Genomic DNA, 21,638 nt, shown 5'->3' on the forward strand with positions numbered 1-21,638 from the left:
CCCATAACTCATTCTAAAGTGAATTATTGCGTTAAAAAAAAATTAAAAAAAAAAAGGGATTCTTGCTGATATTTCATCATTCCAAATCCACCACATCGCGCAATTATCGCTCTCTCAACATTTTAAAATGTTGAATAAAGAAAAATTTGGCAAAACAGATAGTTTGAATTGGATCTGAGAACCTAGAAACTTTCAAGGATCATAACTAAGCAAGCATGACAACAATGTCTATGGAAGCTAGTTAAGAACTGTGGTGTAAAAACTTGAGTAATGATTTTTGCATCGAAGTTTTGTAGAAAAGTGATGCATTTTGGCTAGCCATTGGTTTCAAGTGAAAAACTAAGCAATCCAACACACCTTGAATGTACTTACATGGTCACACACACCTTGAATGTACTTTAATTAGGTGTACAATGGTTACACTTGTCAATAGTTCTTAGTTACATACGTAAGTGTGTGCACACATAACTATCTATATATCGAAGTAGATATGTTACTCTAATTCAGCAATAGCTTCTAACTGAATGTTTAGATTTCTCGTAGGCGTAGTTGCATTTGTTCGTGCAGGACCTGTAGAAGCAAAAGGATTGGGAGGCATGGTTAAGTTTTCTCCTCCTTCCAACATCTGAACAACCTCGTTCATGGAAGGACGACCCGTTGGGTGCCATTGAATGCACCAGAGCCCTACAATTGCAAGTTTCTTTGGAGCTTTACCATCTCCTTCCTCCCTGAGATGGATTCGTAGGTCATCTCCTTCTTCTAGAAGATTATAGATCCATTCTAGATAGTAAATTTCATTTGTGTTTTCGGAGGTTGAATCAATGTTCTTCCTTCCCCCTACCATCTCAAGGAGCAGCATCCCAAAACTATAGACGTCCAATTTGTATGACACATTTCCAAAATTCCTGGAGAACACTTCAGGTGCAATGTATCCCATTGTCCCTCTAGTTGTAGTCATGGACACTATGCTTTGATCCTTAGAACACAACTTGGCCATACCGAAATCAAAAATTTTTGGAGTGAAATTATCGTCTAACAATGCATTATGAGGTTTGATGTCGAAATGGAGGATTCGTTGATCACATCCCTGATGAAGATATTGAACTCCCTTGGCTACAGCTAGAGCAATATCTTGCAATTTGTCCCAACCGAGAAAACGATTGTTATTGTCTGCCGATGAAATGAAATCATGCAGTGAACCATTGGCGACGAACTCATAAACAAGAGCTCTGTTAAATCCATCAGCACAGAAACCAACCAAGCGAACCACTTTGACATGGTGGATACGTCTAGACCTAGCAATTTCTTACACAACCCGTTAACACGACACGTAAACGACACGAAAATAACGGGTTTCAGATCAACACGATAACTAATCGGGTCATTATCGGGTCACACGATAATAACCCGTTAATAACAGGTCCTTAATAGGTTTACACGAGAGTGACACGCGGGTAACCTGTTTCGACACGATAAGAAAAATGCTATTTTGATGATTTTAATTTTTTAAACTACTAAAAAAAACATACTATAAAATGCAATAGATATAATGAATATGTATATATTGTTTATTAATTATTATTCTATTATTATTCTATATAAATTTTAAAATTTAAGTTTTATTTATTTATTTATTTTTATAGTATATTATAGGCAAAGATTGAGGTTAAAAATTATAATAATTAATTTCCCGCCTAATATTTCAAGAGTTTCATCTATTTCCCGCCTAATATTTAAACCAAAGAAACTCTTTAAGTATTAGTTAATGTATCGTTTTGATGGGATACGCATCTTGTGAAACTAATTTCAATGATCCAACCGTCAAACTAGTTTATATATGCTTCGAGATCGCATACACCAAAATTTTCAAAAAACAAACATTCAAAGATCAAGTAATGAGACAAAACTTTTCGACGGTTATAAACGAAAAATCACGATTTTACGGTTATTTTAACTCTGATTTTGATGATTTTTTACAGCTGCACTCCTTGACCCTATATGAATACAATGAATGAATTCGATCTTCAATTTAAAATATTTACACTAGCGGATACCACAAAATCTTATGTTATACTTGATGAAAGTTTAAATAAACTCTTAAGTGTTAGTGAATCTATCGTTTTGATGGGATACGCATCCTACGAAACTAATTTCAACGATCAAACCATCAAACTTGTTTATATATGCTTCGAGATCGCATACACCAAAAATTACAAAAAACAAACATTCAGAGACCAAGTAACGAGACAAAACTTTTCGACGGTTATAAACGAAAAATCACGATTTAACGGTTATTTTGACTCTGATTTTGATGATTTTTTACAGCTACACTCCTTGACCCTATATGAATACAATGAATGAATTCGATCTTCAATTTAAAATATTTACACCGGTGGATACCACAATCTTATGTTATACTTGATGAAAGTATAAATAAACTCTTAAGTGTTAGCGAACCTATCATTTTGATGGGATACACATCCTACGGAACTAATTTCAACGATCCAACCGTCAAACTTGTTTATATATGCTTCGAGATCACATACGCCAAAAATTGCAAAAAACAAACATTCAGAGATCAAGTAACGAGACAAAATTTTTCGACGGTTATAAATGAAAAATCACGATTTAACGGTTATTTTAACTTCGATTTTGATGATTTTTTATAGCTACTCTCCTTGACCCTATATGAATACAATGAATGAATTCGATCTTCAATTTAAAATATTTACACTAGTGGATACCACAAAATCTTATGTTATACTTGATGAAAGTATAAATAAACTCTTAAGTGTTAGTGAATCTATCGTTTTGATGGGATACGCATCCTACGAAACTAATTTCAATGATCCAACCGTCAAACTTGTTTATATATGCTTCGAGATCGCATACGCCAAAAATTGCAAAAAACAAACATTTAGAGATCAAGTAATGAGTCAAAACTTTTCGACGGTTATAAACGAAAAATCACTATTTAATGGTTATTTTAACTCCGATTTTGATGATTTTTTATAGCTACACTCCTTGACCTTATATGAATACAATGAATGAATTCGATCTTCAATTTAAAATATTTACACCAGTGGATACCACAAAATCTTATGTTATACTTATGAAAGTATAAATAAACTCTAAGTATTAGTTAATGTATCATTTTGATGGGATACGCATCCTATGAAACTAATTTCAATGATCCAACCATCAAACTTGTTTATATATGCTTCGAGATCGCATATGCCAAAAATTGCAAAAAACAAACATTCAGAGATCAAGTAACAAGACAAAACTTTTCGACGGTTATAAACGAAAAATCACGATTTAATGGTTATTTTATCTCTGATTTTGATGATTTTTTACAGCTACACTCCTTGATCCTATATGAATACAATGAACTAATTTGATCGTCAATTTAAAATATTTACAGAAGTGGATACCACAAAATCTTATGTCATCATGATCTATGAAAATTGAGGATTTTGTAAAAGGAATAACATGTAAGCTTTGAGTTCCATCGGCAAGGTTACATGGTCGTTTAGATTTTTATAACCCTCCAAATCTCATGAACAAAGTTATTTATTTGAGTGAAAAATTAATAAAATTAATAAAAATTATTGTAGAAGTGTGAAAAATATAATCACTCGTAATGAAAAGCTTTACAACTTTCATTAAGGGGTCAACTTCGAAATTTAGTATGTATATACTAATTTAGTATTATGTTTAACATTTTTTTGGATCAAATTATGTTTTTCATTTTCATTTTTATTAATTTAAAATATATTTTTCTTAACGGGTAACAAGTCGGGTCATATTACCTGAAAATATTAACGGGTTGATTTCGGGTCGGGTCATACTACCCGTTAACTTTAACGAGTATTACACGGCATGACCCGTTAAGTTATCAGACATGACACGAAAACGACACGAATGTCAGGTCTAAATATGTCCCATCGTTCCAACTTCATTTACGAAATCTTCCCCATTTCCATTGGAACTATTGAGAACTTTTACAGCAACAAAGCATTCAGAAGAAAGCTTTCCTTTAAAAATAGTTCCATAGGCTCCTTGGCCTAACTTCTCCTGGAATTGGTTTGTGATCCTCTTAATATCTGCGTAGGAATACCTGCTTGGTTTGTGAGCTTTGTAATCTTGTAAAAATCTTCTAATCTTAATTTGATTTTCTTTTTCCTTTGTATCATAGTAATGGACCTGATAAACTGCAACGACTAGTAGGAAGAAGGTGAATGAACCCAAGGTTGCACCTACAAGAAATCCCAAAAGTTAAGTATCTATCCTCAGTATGTGTTAGACATGAATGTTACAAATCAGAAGATCAGTTGGGTGACTCACTGGTAGCCACTAGTTTGTTTGCTTCACCAGCAAAGGATAATTTGAAAAAGCATGTTGTTAGTCATGAAATTGTGAAAATATTGGTACATAATTAATACTAGTGGTTCAGTTCATCCTGTTCCCCAGCAGAGAGTATTAATCATTATTTTAAAAATGCTTTTGCTTTTGAACAGAATATATGTCAAGCAGAATATGTAGTGTTAATCTTACTTTTTGTCAGGTTAGCACATTCAATTTCACTTTTGTTCCCGTTGTTCTTCAGTATACACCTCTTTCACCCCGCTTCACATTCTGTGCAGTGTGGTTTAGACCATTTCAGAACACCCGAAGATGGAACTGATAAAACATTACGTATCTTTGTACAAGACCGCAGGTTATCAATTTTGTAGTCGGGATCAACGGCATACACGTGATGGCCGGGGCTGGTAAGGCAGGGGCCATTTAAAACGTGAACGTGCTGTCGCCTTTCAAGACCTAAAGAACATTTGAATAAGGCAAGGTTGTCCTGAAACTCTTCTGAGAAGTGGAAAGGAGAGCTCGAAATGTTGAGGATTTCTGAAACTTCTACCAGCAAGCAATTATCTGAGTCGTATTGATGGACTTCCTGATACTTATAATCAATGATTTTGACAGAGAATTTGGCCGGAATTGGAAGCTCGAGAACCCTCTTGTTTCTCATAGCATGACAGAACAAACCCAGGATAGCCACAGTGATCTGGATGTCTATCTTTGAGGATGAAAGGGAAACGGACGGGCGGGCCTTGATCCCCGCACTTCAATTCTTTGCAGCCATTCTGAGTTTCCCCAAGTAATTTGGAGAAAGCTATTAACAATACGCAAAGGGAAGAGATGATTATTTCCTTCATTTCTGATCAGAGAAAAGAAATGGTATTCACATATGGTACTACAAATCTAATCTTGATTAAGTTATGGTACTATATATATGACATTTACTAAAATAAATCAACATTGAAGTAACTAATTTGATTTCAAATAAAAGAAAACTAATGAAAAATGTTTGAAAACTTTGAGTTTTAATGATAAAGACAAAATAAATGGTAAAGTAAATAGTATCAAGATTGATTTTTTAGTGTAAAAATGTGATTTTTTGTTAAAGTGAACAGTATTGGGAGTTTTTCGTTAAAGTTCCCTTAAAATAACCATCTATTCCATTTGTCCAAATCAAACAATTTAACGGTTGAAATACGTCTAAATTTAGTGGTATTCTTCTTGTAAACGAGTTCAAAACTAATTTATTCTTCCACTTTTAATATAAATACGTTGTTGTATAAATTTATAATTAAAAAAAACAATATTTTAGAAACTTAACTTCAGAGAAAAATATAAATGTATAGTAAAAAAACAATATTTTAGAAACTTAACTTCAGAGAAAAATAAAAGGAAAACTAATGAAAAGAGTTTGAAAACTTTAAATTTTAACAATAAGGAAAAAATAAAGAGTAAAGTGAATAGTACCAAGATTGACTTTTTAGTGTAAAAATGTGGTTTTTCGTTAAAGTAAACAGTACCGCGGACTTTTCGTTAAAACTCCCAAAAATATATACTAACTACTTTTTTAGTGCCGGTCTTCGTTTGCTCTCCAACAGGATCCTCTCTGGATCATCTTTGTGAAGATTCTGAAAATTTGTGAATCGTGTTCGTTCATCATATATCTTGCGGTTAGTTTTCGTCAAGTACTATTTATATTTAATTTTAAATAAAAAATTTAAAATAATTTATGACTGTAAGATGTATGATAAACAGACATGATTTACGAATTTTCAGAATCATTACATAGAAGATCCGGATTCGTTTGCTCTAACCCAAATTACTTAGCAATCATGATGTGAGGCCCTCCCATTCAGCAGCAGCTGCTATTTCCACCCAATCCCAATTGTGCTGCTGAATTCTTCAGCGAAGTTAAATCCCTTGACTTTTTGTTCTTCTTCCATACCATTAATGAGCAATCAGGAAAAGTCGAAGGGCCCTATGTAATTAAAGTCGTTCAACAGTGGGCCATAAAATTTGATATTAATCTTGTAGAATGGAACCGCGGTGAGCCAGAAAACTTATGCGTTGGAACCCAGAGGGAAGGAGAAGGAGTCATTTAAATAGAATTACTTTACTTTAATTGAAACCAAGATCTTTTATGATAAAATCTCACACCTGATAGATTAGGCAAGTGGTAAAGTAGGGCAGGTGGTAAAGTAGGGATAGTATTGATGTTGTTGTAGTGGGCTCTCGGCCCGTCGACTTGAAAAATTTTACATGATATCAGAGTCAGGGAGCAGACTCGTACTGACACGTGATTGGGTGGGTCTCCTTTGGCCCCACGCGATAGGTGAGTCCCGACATGACTCCATATAGGCCAAAGATGCCACGTGATCGGATGTGTCCTCGTTTGGCCCCATGCAATGGATGAGCCTTGACTTGGCTCCACATGGTTGTTGATGTGTGAATCTCTACATGTGATCCATAAAATGGGGTCACACGTGCGGGGGATTGTTGGAACCCATTTGTCCCACATCAGACAGAGGGAAGGAGAAAGAGCCATTTAAATAGAATTACCCCAATCTAATTAAAACCGAAATCTTTTGTGATAAAACCTCACACTTGACGGATTGGGCAGGCGGTAAAGTGAAGACAGTATCGATATTGTTGGAGTGGCCCTCAGCCCGTCGACCTAAAAAATTCTACAATATATGAGTCCCATGAGCTAATAAAAACCAACGTGGAAGGCCTTCAGCTCTGAGAGAGAGAGAGAGAGAGAGAGAGAGAGGCTTTCGCTTCATGGCAAGTGGAAAGGCCTTGTCTGCGCGGTTTGAAGTTTTGGCGTTTTTTGCAATTGCCTTATTGGGTGAAACTTCTAACGCTAAGGCATCATCTTGTCCGCCTTCTTCCTGTGGCAATATTCAGAACATAAGCTATCCTTTTCCACTCCAAGATGACCCGAAGAATTGCGGTGAATCAATGTATAATCTGTTTCGCGAGGACAACGTGACAGTGTTACGCTTTAACTCGGGAAGATACTACGTAAAGTCAATCAACTACAATAACAACACAATCCGATTTGTAGATCCTGGTTTTGATCACAATAATTGCTCCTCCGTTCCTCTCTATCCTTTATCATCCGATTCAATAATTTTTGGATCTCCATAGTGTGTACAGTTATGATATTCATTATCGTATAGTATGGATTTTAAGAGCTATAACTTTCTTGAATTGTGCTAGTCCAGTGAACTCCTCGCTGTACGTGGAGACAGCTCCATGCATAAATATTTCCAGGAGTGGTAGTATACTTTGTCCCAACTAGAAACCTATAGTTATGTCGCGGTGGGCCCAATGATTGCGTCAGATTTGGAGGAGGGGTGCAGTATAGGGTAGACGGCCATGGCTTCCTGGACTGAAAATCACCGAAACGCAACTTCTTACTGTTACATACACAATGCTCTGGTGTATGGCTTTGAGCTTCAGTATTCTCTTGGCTCTCCAATATATCCGTCCGGTGCAGGTTTGTGAATTAATTAGAGATATATATGCTTTCACTTTTTTTTTAAACTCCAATTTTGCTGAAAAGAATATATAGTATCATCATATGATGAGCTTTCTGAACATGTGTTAATTATGAAAATGATAACGGAAGAAGTGGGGGAGTAAGATTTGGAAGCATGTCTTTTGATTTTGTTCACTTTGATCATATTTCTTGCAGGATATCGGGCACTAGTGTTCATCAGCATTGGTAAGCTATTTGTCTTCTTCATCGATGGAAAACTTCATGAGTTTGGTATGTAATATGTTTTATGTTTTCTTATGATTTTGTTTTAAAATTCCCGAGCAGGAGCATTAGCAGTGGGAAAGTTGATGTTTGGGGCTCCATGTGTTGTTTGGATTCGGATCTTGAAATGGAGGAGAAGGAATTTGTCAATGTATAGCGCTATAGAAGACTTTCTACAAGGTGATACCAGTATTATCCCAAAAAGATATTCTTACTCGGACATTAAGAAGATGACTAACAGATTCAAGGACAAACTGGGTGAAGGCGGCTATGGCTGTTTATTTGCGCAGTGGTCGTTTTGGAGCTATTAAGATGTTGGGCAAGTCTAAAGCTAATGGACAAGATTTTGTCAACGAGGTAGATACCATTGGGAGGATTCACCATGTTAACGTGGTGCAACTTGTTGGTTATTGTGTTGAGGGATCGAACCGTTGTCTAGTCTATGACTTCATGCCTAACGGGTCTCTTGATAAATATGTTTTATTCGAAAGAAGGAACTACGTATTTAAGTTATGAGAAAATGTATCAGATTTCTCTTGGACTAGCTGGAGGGATTGAATATCTACGTCAAGGTTGCGACATGCAAATTCTGCATTTCAATATTAAGCCTCACAATATTCTTCTTGATGAGAATTTCAACCCAAAGATATCTGATTTTGGCCTTGCAAAATTATATCCAACAGATAATAGCATTGTCTTGTTGACGGCTGCAAGAGGAACAATGGGATATATGGCTCCTGAGTTGTTCTACAAAAATATTGGAGGTGTCTCGTACAAGGCTGATGTCTATAGTTTTGGAATGTTGCTAAGGGAAATGGCAAGCAGAAGGAAGAATTTGGACGCATTGGCAGAGCATTCGAGCCAGCTTTACTTGCCAATATGGGTGTATGAGAAATATAATGAAGGAAAAGATTTGGAGATGAGCGATGCCACTGAAGAGGAAAAGAAGATAGTAAAAAAGATGGTTATAACGGCCTTATGGTGTATACAAATGAAACCAGGTGATCGTCCTTCAATGAACAAAGTCATAGAGATGCTTGAAGGAGATGCGGAATGCCTGCAAATGCCTCCAAAGCCCTTTCTGTTTCCACAAGAGATACCTATAGGAGATCCTCAGAATAATCCGAATCTGACGTGCTCTAACACGAAGCTAACATGGACGTTGTCGGGAAGGTGATGCTCAACTAGCAAAGGCTCTTTCCATTTGCTTCAAATGATAAATTTTGATGATTGCAAGTATCATGTATAAAAACTTTGCGAAAATTGTTATATGTTGTCCTGTTTTATCTTGTTTACCAAATCTTTAGTTGTTAACTTCTTGTAGTTTTGCCTTCTTCTTGTCTTTAATGTGTTGAAAGTAATGAGAAAATATGTATTTCAAGTTGATATATATGTATGAGTCAAAATTGTGACTAATGTTGCATAAAGAGATATAACTAGATGACACGAAAAATTTGCTTATCAGGTCCACCCCCAATTTTGAGACAAATGTGTACTTTGATGGGTTATGTAACTAGTGTGACTCCAACGGATAAGGCAACTAATTAGGCAACGGTGGTGCTACTCACACACTTTTTTTTTGCCTTCCACACATACCTCTTAATTTTTTGCCGTCGGAACAAATGAATTGAAGAGAATCAAAGACAAACTAACAAGGGTGTATGATAGGTAAAATAAAAATTAACAAGAGTGTGTGGATAACACCACTCTTAAGAAAATTCATGAATTTTAGCTATAAATAAATAAATTCATAAAATGGAATAATGTACAATCGAGTTTTAGCTATAAATAAATAAATTCATGAATTTTACCCGCCTAAACAAATAAATAAAAGGGAATTTTTATTTGAACCCATGTAACCTCTTTCTTCAGAATTTCCGATGGAACCCGAAGCCAGTGAGCTCCCGAAAAGTCTCGTGCTAGGTAGAGATGGAAATATACATATAAGGCTCACAAGATCCACTCCCCTAGACGATGTGGGATCTAACAATCCACCCCATTTAGGGGCACAACGTCCTCATCGGCACACTCCCGGCCAGAGATTGGCTCTGATACCAATTGTCGCATACCGGGCTCAACTCCACCGTAGCACGATATTGTTCGCTTTGGGCCCCAACCACGCCCTTACGGTTTTGTTTTTGGGAACTCACACGAGAACTTCCTAGTGGGTCACCCATCATGGGATTGCACTCGCGCGAATTCGCTTAACCTCGAAGTTCCGATGAAACCCGAAGCCAGTGAACTTCTAAAAGGTTTCGTGCTAGGTAGAGATAAGTGTGTGTGTGTGTGTGTCTATATATATATATATATAGATATCCGTCCGGCGCAGGTTTGTGAATTAATTAGAGTTATATATGCTTTCACTTTTTTTTAAACTCTAATTTTGTTTAAAAGAATATATAGTATCATCATATGATGAGCTTTCTGAACATGTGTTAATTATAAAAATGATAACGGAAGAAGTGGGGGAGTAAGATTTGGAAGCATGTCTTTTGATTTTGTTCACTTTGATTATATTTCTTGCAGGATATCGGGCACTAGTGATCATCGGCATTGGTAAGCTATTTGTCTTCTTCATCGATGGAAACATCGTGAGTTTGGTATGTAATATGATTTATGTTTTCTTATGATTTTGTTTTAAAATTCCCGAGCAGGAGCAGTAGCAGTGGGAAAGTTGATTTCTGGGGCTACATGTGTTGTTTGGATTTGGATCTTGAAATGGAGGAGAAGGAATTTGTCAATGTATAGCGCTATAGAAGACTTTCTACAAGGCGATACCAGTATTATCCCAAAACGATATTCTTACTCGGACATTAAGAAGATGACTAACAGATTCAAGGATAAACTGGGTGAAGGCGGCTATGGCTGTGTATTTAAAGGAAATTTGCGCAGTGGTCGTTTTGGAGCTATTAAGATGTTGGGCAAGTCTAAAGCTAATGGACAAGATTTTGTCAACGAGGTGGCTACCATTGGGAGGATTCACCATGTTAACGTGGTGCAACTTGTTGGTTATTGTGTTGAGGGATCAAACCGTTGTCTAGTCTATGACTTCATGCCTAACGGGTTTCTTGATAAATATGTTTATTTGAAAGAAGGAACTACGTATTTAAGTTACGATAAAATGTATCAGATTTCTCTTGGAGTAGCTTGAGGGATTGAATATCTACATCAAGGTTGCAACATGCAAATTCTGCATTTCGATATTAAGCCTCACAAAATTCTTCTTGATGAGAATTTCAACCCAAAGATTTCTGATTTTGGCCTCGCAAAATTATATCCAACCGATAACAGCATTGTCTTGTTGACTGTTGCAAGAGGAACAATGGGATATATGGCTCCTGAGTTGTTCTACAAAAATATTGGAGGTGTCTCTTACAAGGCTGATGTCTTTAGTTTTGGAATGTTGCTAATGGAAATGGCAAGCAGAAGGAAGAATTTGAACGCATTGGCAGAGCATTCGAGCCAACTTTACTTGCCAACATGGGTGTACGATCGATATAATGAAGGACAAGATTTGGAGATGGGCGATGCCACTGAAGAGGAAAAGAAGTTGGTAAAAAAGATGGTTATAACGGCCTTATGGTGTATACAAATCACTTGAAGGAGATGCTGAGTGCCTGCAAATGCCTCCAAAGCCTTTTCTGTTTCCACAAGAGATACCTATAGGAGATCCACAGAATAATCCGAATCTGACGTGCTCTAACACGAAGCTAAAATGTACGTTGTCGGGAAGGTGATGCACACCTAGCACAGGCTCTTTCCATTTGCTTCAAATGATAAGATTTGATGATTGCAAGTATCATGTATAAAACTCTGCGAAAATGATTATATGTTGTCCTATTTTATCTTGTTTACCAAATATTTAGTTAACTTGTTATAGTTTTGCCGTCTTCTTGTCTTTAATGTGTTGAAAGTAATGACAACAGATGTATTTCCAGTTGATACATATGTATTAGTCAAAATTTTGACTAATGTTGTAGACATAACGAGATATAACTAGATGATACGACAAATTTGCTCATCAGGTCCACCCAAAATATTGAGGCAAATGTGCACTTTGATGTGTTAAGTAGCAGTTTGTCTTCAATATTTTCCTTATATGTGACTTCAAAGGATAAGACAACTAATTAGGGAAAGGTGGTGCTATCTACACATCCATTTTTACTTTCTACAAATTCTTCTCAATCTTTGGCGGTCAAATAAAATAAATTGAAAATGATCAAATGACAAAATTTATAGGGAAGTGGGAGAGATAATATAATAGTTAATAAAAGTACGTGGATAACCCCTCTTAAGAAAATGACTGGAAAATATGCATGTGTTGTGTTCATTATTTAATGAAAAAGGTGGTGGAGTCCAATTTGCCTAAACTTTCCATAAGGCAGTTGCCAAGTCTCTTAAAGCAATTTCACCCCTAAAGATTTTGCACCAGCACCTAGCGCATTTATCCACTTAAGTGAACAGTAATAGACTCCAGTGAACAGTAGTAGACCAAAGCATCTCCACCTCTAAAAAAAATAGCCTAGTCAATTTATTAAAATATTATTATTATTTATTATAAAATAATATTTTTATTTTTAATTTTTGACTTTATAAAAAAAATAAAATAATAATATTTTTATTTTCTCATCTTCCATTCCTTTCCCTTCCATTCCTGCACGCCATCCACCCTAACACAAATAATCCATTCCCACTGTCGCCTCCAAACCTCCTCCTCCCATCCTCCAACACTGTTGCCCTCTTGTCCTTCAAATCCCAAGCCGACCTCAACAAGCAGCTCCTCTACACCTCCTGTCCTTCAACGTCGTCGCTTCATCCTCCCGTCCTTGTCCCTCCATGGCTCCTTCCCTCTGGACACCCTCTCCCGTCTCGACCAACTCCGCTCCTCAGCCTCCACAACAACTCTCTCTCTGGCACACAACCAAAAAAAAAAAAAAAAAAAGCTGACGTCATATGCTCTCCAACGCCATGCTAACGTCAGATGGACTGGTCCCAAGGTCTGTCAATTTTGGGCTGGCCTGGAGACCAGCTGGGTGCCAGGCAATGGAACGGGCTGGAGTGGATTGGCTGAGTGCCAACCTTGTTTTTTGGCTGAGTGCCGGCCTAACCACCTCTCGGTGGAACTGCTCTTAGAGCCAAGTTTGCTTATGTGACTCATCAAATTTAATTGCTTAGGCATTTGCCTAGTCGTTTAAAGATGCTTTTAGGTAAATGGCTCTATTATTTGCCTTGTCACTAAACCGGTAGCTAATTTGTAATTTAACCCATGATATCAAGGTGAATTATTTTTGTTTGTTTGTTCCTAGAGTGCCACTTGAAAACATCACTTTGACAGTAATCTCAAAATTTTATATTTATAAATTCAATTACTTTATTTATTATTTATTCAAAGATCGTAACGAAGCTAGTTATGAACTATCTTGTAAACACTTTTGAGTAAAGATTTTTGCATAATTGATGCATATAGCCAGCCATTGGTTTCTAACTTTTGAGTGAGGCAGTCTTAACATACTTCGAATGCACTTACGTAATCATACAACAAAAACCTTGAGCTGTCGAGCACATGATGGTACACAGGGAAAACAAAACCATAACCAACTTTTTTAAAATGTGAAAACAAGGCTGAACAATGGTATTAACTTATAAAATGTTATAAACTAATATAAAATACTCTAATATTTACACATGTACTTAATTAATATTCAAAACACCACTTAGGCCTTGCCTAGGCCGCAAGGCACTAGGCGTTAGGCCTCTCTTCACTACCCGACAATTGCCTAGCGATTTTTAAAATATTAAAATTGAGAGTTCACCCTTTATGCATATACTGTCCAAACTAAAAGAATTACATTAACTACCTATACATTAAACATTTGACAATACATATCACCTACATTCAGTTTCCATTCACGTTAATCGTTAATGTTAAGTTTGATAACCTAACATCCATAAACCAACTACAATAGAACTTCCACAAATTAATAATCTCGTTTAAATAATAATTTTAGATAGTCATATAAGTCTCACGTAATATATAAATTAATAATTTCATGTTACTATAGTCTTTGTTTATTTAAATAGAGCTTAGGCTTGGTTAAATGTTTATAAAGTAGAATAATGTACACATTTAAACAAATACATAACATTATGGGTAAATTACATTTTATCCCCTCAAGTATAGGATCAATTACAACCTCATACAACATCTTTAAAACATTTTAATTTCATATATTTAGTTATATTTTCTTTTCAGTTTCATACATCCATTAAAAAATCTGTTAAGTTAACCATTAAGTGATGATATGGAAAATGTAAGATCCATATTTGTGTTGATATAACTGTCAACTTTGCACTATGTGAATAAAAAATAATAAAAAAGGATTATTTAATAAAATATAAATTTATATTATAATTAAAAACTAAAAGAAATTGAAAAAGGGGTCTGGGCAATGCTTAGCCCAATAACCCCATCTCTCCCTCCTACTAAATGATATAGCCGTCAATCACCCTCTCCTCCTCTCCCTCTACCTCACCTCCCGCCACCACTCCCGGGCCTAGAAAGCCCAGCCCAAGCCCGCCGCCGCCGTCCAGCTGGTTCCGCCGAACCACATCCACCACTGCGAGGTTTGATTTCTCCCAAGTTCTTTGATTCTTACTCGAACTCGACGGTTTTCGAGTGGAGCGGGTCGCCATGGCCTGCAGCAATTTCGCCCATTGGACCCCTGTGCGATTCTGAAGTCGACGATGTGAATCTTGGTGAGATGGCGGCATCTTTGTCGTTAAATCTGACGAAGAAGAATGATATTTGCATCTGGGTTTTGGGAAGTAGATGATATTTGCATCTGGGTTTTGCTGACGAGTTTTCCGCCGGGGGGGGGGGGGGGGGTGGGGTGAGGGTAAGAAATTGGGTGTGTGGGATTTGTTAAGAAATGGAAATTTCATGGTGCTAAATGCTAGAAGGATTGTGGGGTTTGGACTTGGGAGGGATTTGAAGGTGTTTCCATGGAAGATGGAGATGCAAAGTGGAAAGATGGAGATGCAGAGAAAGAAAGTGAGGGGTAGCTGGAGAAAGAAGAAGTGAAGGCTACGTTTTTAATTTTTTAATTATTTTGGTTCGCTACGTCATCAAAATATATTAATTTTATATTTATCAAGTAATTAATTAACGGTTTAATTAATAAATGTATAAAATTATAATAAAATGATAAATAATGTATGAAATTAAAATATTTTAAAGATGTATAAAGTTGCAATAGCATCCTTAAAATTATTGGTTCGCAAAACGAAAAAATTGAATACAATGTACAATATCTAAGACCTAAGACGGAAAGGGATCCTCTCTTCCACTAAATCCACATAATCCATAAATCTGGATCTTTGAAATTTGATCAAACAGTTAATGTTATTATAACTTTTAAAGAAGTTTCCTGTTTCTAACCTTTAGAACAAATTTTAAAAGTCCAAATTTGTAGATTATGTGAATTTAGTGGAAGGGATCCGAGGATCCCCTTCTATGTAAGACAATAAAGAATACATTAATAAATTAATAAGCTATTAATTATTGACAAAAAGAAAAAAAAACTATTAATTAATAGATTATTTAATATGCACTAAATTAATAGATTTTTCTTGTTCTAAACACTATTTAATTTATGGAGGGTTTGATTGTATTTGAGGTCAATTGTTTATTTCACGCCGTACTACAATTTGATGGTATTTTTTTTCTACATAGCTTGGTTGCTTTAAAAAAATGCAGGAGTTCCTACTCTCACCTCATAACAACTTGACAAATATTTAAGTTGTTTTTTCAAGCTTTAATTTTTCAAATTTTTTTAACACTTGTCAAATTGTTATTGGTTGAGCATAGCAGCTCCAACATTTTGTTAAACAACCAAAATAGGTTTTTTTTTTTTTTTTACTTGTAAATGAGAAGTTTTGAATTTAATTGTTCAGATTGTTCAATTCATGCCAATTGCAAATATTGGCGGCTGATCCTTGTCTTTTAATAATTTGTTCGACATTGAGAAGCAGAAAGCGAAAGAAAATGCTGATAAGGCGCGGATTAATTCTTTATTGAGGATATGTGTGTTTCTGTGTCTGTGTGTGGATTTTGCACTTTGCCTAATGAGACTGGCACAAATTTACAGAGACCTGTGATTTCTTGCGGTGTCTGCGTAATTACGAGATAGTCGAAAACTGTTGTTGCTGTATGTCGTAGTGAATTGTGCATTTTAGTAAGCAAGAACACACACACACACACACATATAAAATTGACATTTGGAAAGTGTTCAATTGCTGAAAGTGAGGCGTAGCTTCGCAATGTTTGATCACTCGAGTTAGCGTTATAATATAATGTACTCAGAAATTACTGGAGGAAAGGACACGGTATTGAGTAAATGCATAATAAGAGAGAATTCTGTCTCAGTGATCAAAATGATGAGGTTGGGATTGGAGGACTGGTATTAATTTATGCCAGCTTGAGGTTTAATTGAATAGTATCACCTGGTTGTCTAGAATAGACTGACTAGCTTATCAAGCTTTTCAATGTTGTCTTTGGTCTCCTTGGCCTGTTGCAGCTCCTTCAACAAGCGCTTTCTATAACTTCAAATTTGTTGCTTATTCGAGATGAATGAGAGAGAATTGTTGGCTCTTGGGTTCTATCTTAGTCTTACCTCAAGGGTAAAAACGGAACATAGGTTTATGGTGGAAAGTCTGCATTTTTTTTGAAAACTAGATCATTTGTTTTCTTACTAAGTGTAGAGTATCCTTGGGAGACAGCCCCTTGCATAAACCTATGTGGCCTTTTTGATGGCCTAGCGATTCTGCTTGAATACTAACAAATTATACCACATGTCCTTTTCACTTGATGTGGTAGAATATTTTGTTGTGGCATCTATCACGAAATTTTAACCGCAAACGCTATAGTAGAATGCATTTGTTTTTTAAAATAGAGACACTTCAACCAGATACTTGTGGCAGTGATGAGTTTTGACTGGTTTATTCTAATTTTAATCAGTTATTACTTCCAAGACATTCTTCCTATAGTATGACTGGATTTCATTCATTATTTCAATTCCACATACACGGTCGTTTCTCTTTTGCAGAAGGCTGATGGGACACATTAAAAGCTGAAATAGTGATGGGCACTTTGGCAGTACTTGAAAAGCTTTTCCTTTGGAAGTAAACATGAATAATAACAGTGTATATAACTTCTGTGAGAATCGCTCTGCGTTGAGTATTGGTGTTCTTCGTGGCATCTTTTCTTAAACATTAATGGGATGACTTGGATTTTCTATGATCTTCCTGTCTTTTATGTGATTGTTTTTACTCAGTTCCATTGAGTCTGTTGAGAGTGTCATTTTCTGCTCGTATCGTGTTCGTGGCTTACTTTGGTTCATAAAGTTCCACATTTATGATGAAACTTACATATGTTATGCTGCGGGTAACGGAAATAGGATCTCATTCAAAATTCAGCTTGCATCGCATACTGTTTCTTAGTGATTTGTTTGTTTGCTTTTGGTTGATTTGCTTATTTTCTGCTGGAATGAATATTGACGAATTGCCTAATTGTTTCGTATGTAATAAAACGTTTTAAGCCCGCTAAGTTTTGGATAATTTTGACAAAACGTAGTTGATCCTTATGAATTTTATGTGTTACTGGTGCTATGGTTGTATTAGATGTAGTGATATACATGTCCTGTGTTTGGGTGGGAGTGGGTTTCTGTGAAATGATTAAACTTGGGAAACGATTTTCACACTCTCGTGTCCTTCTGCGCAGTCGGTTTATTTATGTCCATTGATTCTACTGTTAGAAATAAACATAGTTGTGAAACGGAAGAAAAACTTTGTGAAAATCACTTCCCTTAAACTTTATAGATGAATTGTTTGTCTTGGTATTGAACTGCTAATCAATTTTTTATTGTGGTTTCTGCAAAAGTTTTGAATTTTTGGGATGCTTTTGTTCAATGAGGTAACTGAAGCAATGGTCCTTGAACTTTAGATTATTCAGAGCTTTAGTTCCTAAACTAACAATCCGTAAGGTGACGTGAAGCAATGGTTCTTTTTGCTAACTATGTTAGAACTTCCATTAAAAATAAAGGGTTTAGAGTGACTGCTAAAATGATTATTGTTCCACATTATAGTAAGCTTAGAAATCAATACTCACGAGTTTTGAGTTCGGGGATTATCGCTTCAATTTTCTCCTGTTGAATACCTTCATCAGTTCATTTAAGAAGTTTTTATGTTTTTATCAAGTGGAAATGATAATAGGAACTTAGAAGGAATATACTCAAGATCTTGTAGAAAAACATCCTGAACAATATTTGGAGAGTCCTCGTCTCAAAGTACATATTTTCAACGAGTACCCTTATGATGTCGTTCAGGATGTTAAGGCTACTCCGTTGCAATGACGGGACAATGGGCATATTCCACCTCCTGCACATGGAGCTGCTCAATACTTCAGAATTAATTATGGGACCTCTATATCTTCCTAATTAAACGTTTCCCAATTGATTCCAGCATATCCAGTAACTCCCAACATATGAGAAAGACGTTCGTGGCACATGTACACAAGTATTTATCAAATATAGCAAAAAATTGACCCGTAATTTTAAAAATATCAGTTCTTATAAAAAAAAAAAAATATCATATGTAATCAAAAAGTCAGCTCATTCGACACATACCTTTTAGTATAAAAGCAATGCTTTGGTTAGTCTTCGATTGCAATTGATTTCATTCATATTTGGGTATTTTTACAGAAATATAATGGTTTGATTTGTTTTGACATACATTTCGTCATACCAGTAAAAAAGTAAAATAAAATATGAAAAATTTCTTTCATCTGTGTTTTATCTCAAACTGGTGATATTTGGCTATCGCAAACCTCTTACAACATTAGTCAGACGTTGAAGTGTTCTTGAACTGGTTCAAACCATTATGAGTTTATGGGACTCATGGAGTTACGTAACGGAGGAAATCTTAATCTGGTGTATGACCTCTAGATCGGCTACACACACACAAATCCACCTTGTAATTTTGTATCACCAAGGCCCACTCTCGTAGAAAAAGTATGGGATGTCGTAAGTCATACGCAAGAATCTCTATCGCTTACAAAGTAAGACTTCTTTCTTTGTCCTAATTGTGTGAAAATTGCATTATTCCAACTTAGAACCTACCACTCTTGTTCCTTAAAGACTTTAAAAATAAAAGTACCCCACCATTTAGACAACCCTTTTTCTAGTTGTTACATTCTTTTGCTAATTTTAAATGAATGTCTCACTCCATAACTTCAAGACCGTTCTTCAAATCAATGTAACACATTAATCAAGATCTTCTTATATATAAATAGTTGATTTTAATTTAAATGTCTCACTCCATAACTTCAAGACCGTTCTTCAAATCAATGTAACACATTAATCAAGATCTTCTTATATATAAATAGTTGATTTTAAATGAATGTCTCACTCCATAACTTCAAGATCGATCTTCAAATCAACGTAACACATCAATCAGGATCCTCTTATATATAAATAGTTGATTTTTCGAACTTGTTAAAATTTGATTAGTTCAACTTTCTCATCTTTGGAAATTTCTATGAAAAAATAATTCTCCAGATGACAAAAACTCTTTTGGTATAGCCAACTGATACGACAGTCTTCATTCCTAACTTATATTGTATGCGTGTTGACCGTGGGGTATCCCAGATCCATAAAGTTTCTTGATTCACCAAGCACCCACGCAGGTCCAACTACATCCCAAACTATTGTGTTTAGTTTACGATTCATATTGTTTCATCTGACTAGCATTCGAAGTAAAGTTCGGTCGAATAATTAGTCTTGCTTATGAATTAATTGGCTTTGTTAGGCAAGTTTTGGTATTCCATACTAAATGCGAAGAGAAAAACTTTGGTGGGGATGACATGCTATACAGCAAGATAAGTGATACGTATATATAGTTTCCAGGTAAAAAAAATATAGTGTTACAGAATTCAACCTCACAAAACATGTTATGGTAAAATAGATAAAACTAAAAGATATTATTTCTGAATCTCAACTCAATGAATGAGTGAGTCAATTATCATTGATATATATAGGATTACAAAGCAGTCGTGTAGAAGGATACAAAGACATAATTACAATCAGGTTTACAAAAGAACTAGAAAACCCTAACCCGAAAGAACTAGGAAACCCTCATAGATAAGGTTGCCGCTCCCGTGTCCTTGGTGAAGTCAGATTCTTGGTGGGAAGTGGATCGAAGATCCTTGGTAGACACGGATACTGGTTTATCACTCCCCCGCAAACTGACAGGGAAGGGACGAACTGAAAGTTTGGACAGCAAGAAAGAAAACCGAGCTACAGACAGTCCTTTGGTAAGAAAATCAGCCAACTGGTCGTCAGATGAGACGTAACCAACAATAAGCTCATTGCGAGTGACTTTTTCATGAACATAATGATAGTCGACCTCAACATGCTGTATGCGTTGTTAATAGATCGAATTAGAAGCGACAGAAAGAGCACTAATATTGTCCCACCAAATACGTGGAGGGGCCAGGGGAAGATGAAGCTCACGGAACAAAGAACGATATCAAGAGAGAGCAGCGGCTGTGTAGGCAAGCTGACGATATTCAGCTTCAGTACTGGAGCGCGAGACACCACGTTGTTTCTTAGAGCTCCAGGATATGAGATTGTCGCAGAGGAAGATGCAATAACCACAAGTAGACCGGCGATCATCAGGATCACCAGCATAATTCGCATCAGCATAGGTAGTGAGGTGAAGAGAACTAGGGCGGTAAACAATGCCATGATTTGGAGTAGCTTTAAGATAACAAAGTATGCGTTTGACAACAACCCAATGGACTGTAGTAGGCTTATGCATAAACTGGCAAACCTAGTTAACAACAAATGCAATATCAGGACAAGTGAAAAGAAGGTACTGCAAGGCCCCCACAACACTACGAAACTTGGTGATGTCAGACAATGGTTCGCCATCCGACAGGTTGAGGCGGCGGCCACTGATACATGGGGTCGAAATAGGCTTGCACTCCAGCATGGTGGTACGTTTGAGAAGGTCAGTGATGGACTTGGTTTGTGTAAGATGGAGTCATGTGGTAGTGCGATGTACTTCCATCCATAAGAAATAATGGAGATGGCCAAGATCCTTCATGGAAAATATAGTGCTAAGTTGATGAATCAAACGGGCGATATAAGCCGAGCTATTTCCAGTAATAAGAATGTCATCCACATATATTAGCAAGTGAATAATAACGGAGCCATAAAAAAAAGTAAATAAGGAAGAATCGGCATGAGAGGAGACAAAACCCAAATTTTCCAAGTGTTGAGAAAAACATTGGAACCATGCACGGGGAGCTTGTTTAAGACCATATAAGGACCGCTGCAGTTTGCAGACATGGGAGGGACGTTGAGGATCAACGAATCCGGAGGGCTGGCGCATGTAGACCTCTTATGTCAAATAACCATGAAGAAAAGCATTTTGAACGTCGAGTTGACGAAGAGGCCAG

At 36.1% G+C, this 21,638-nt stretch overlaps 1 protein-coding gene and 1 non-coding gene across 2 annotated transcripts; one reads left to right on the forward strand and one right to left on the reverse strand.

Annotated features, from left to right (window-relative positions):
• Window positions 1-493: 493 nt before the first annotated feature.
• Window positions 494-5,026, reverse strand: LOC103927882 (rust resistance kinase Lr10-like). The gene is made up of 3 exons (XM_048586469.1): window positions 4,711-5,026; window positions 3,942-4,259; window positions 494-1,287 (listed from the first exon to the last, which is right to left on the reverse strand). The coding sequence occupies exons 1-3, from the start codon at window positions 5,024-5,026 to the stop codon at window positions 494-496; spliced, it is 1,428 nt and encodes a 475-aa protein (XP_048442426.1).
• Window positions 5,027-8,253: 3,227 nt separating this feature from the next.
• Window positions 8,254-12,105, forward strand: LOC103927880. The gene is made up of 2 exons (XR_007258944.1): window positions 8,254-9,159; window positions 11,720-12,105. It is a non-coding gene; the product is annotated as a rust resistance kinase Lr10 (transcript).
• Window positions 12,106-21,638: the final 9,533 nt, after the last annotated feature.

This window comes from the organism of the source record quoted next, unplaced genomic scaffold (assembly GCF_019419815.1).
Source record: "Pyrus x bretschneideri cultivar Hongxiangsu unplaced genomic scaffold, Pyrus_bretschneideri_v1 Contig24, whole genome shotgun sequence".
In the NCBI taxonomy this organism is placed as follows: domain Eukaryota; kingdom Viridiplantae; phylum Streptophyta; class Magnoliopsida; order Rosales; family Rosaceae; genus Pyrus; species Pyrus x bretschneideri.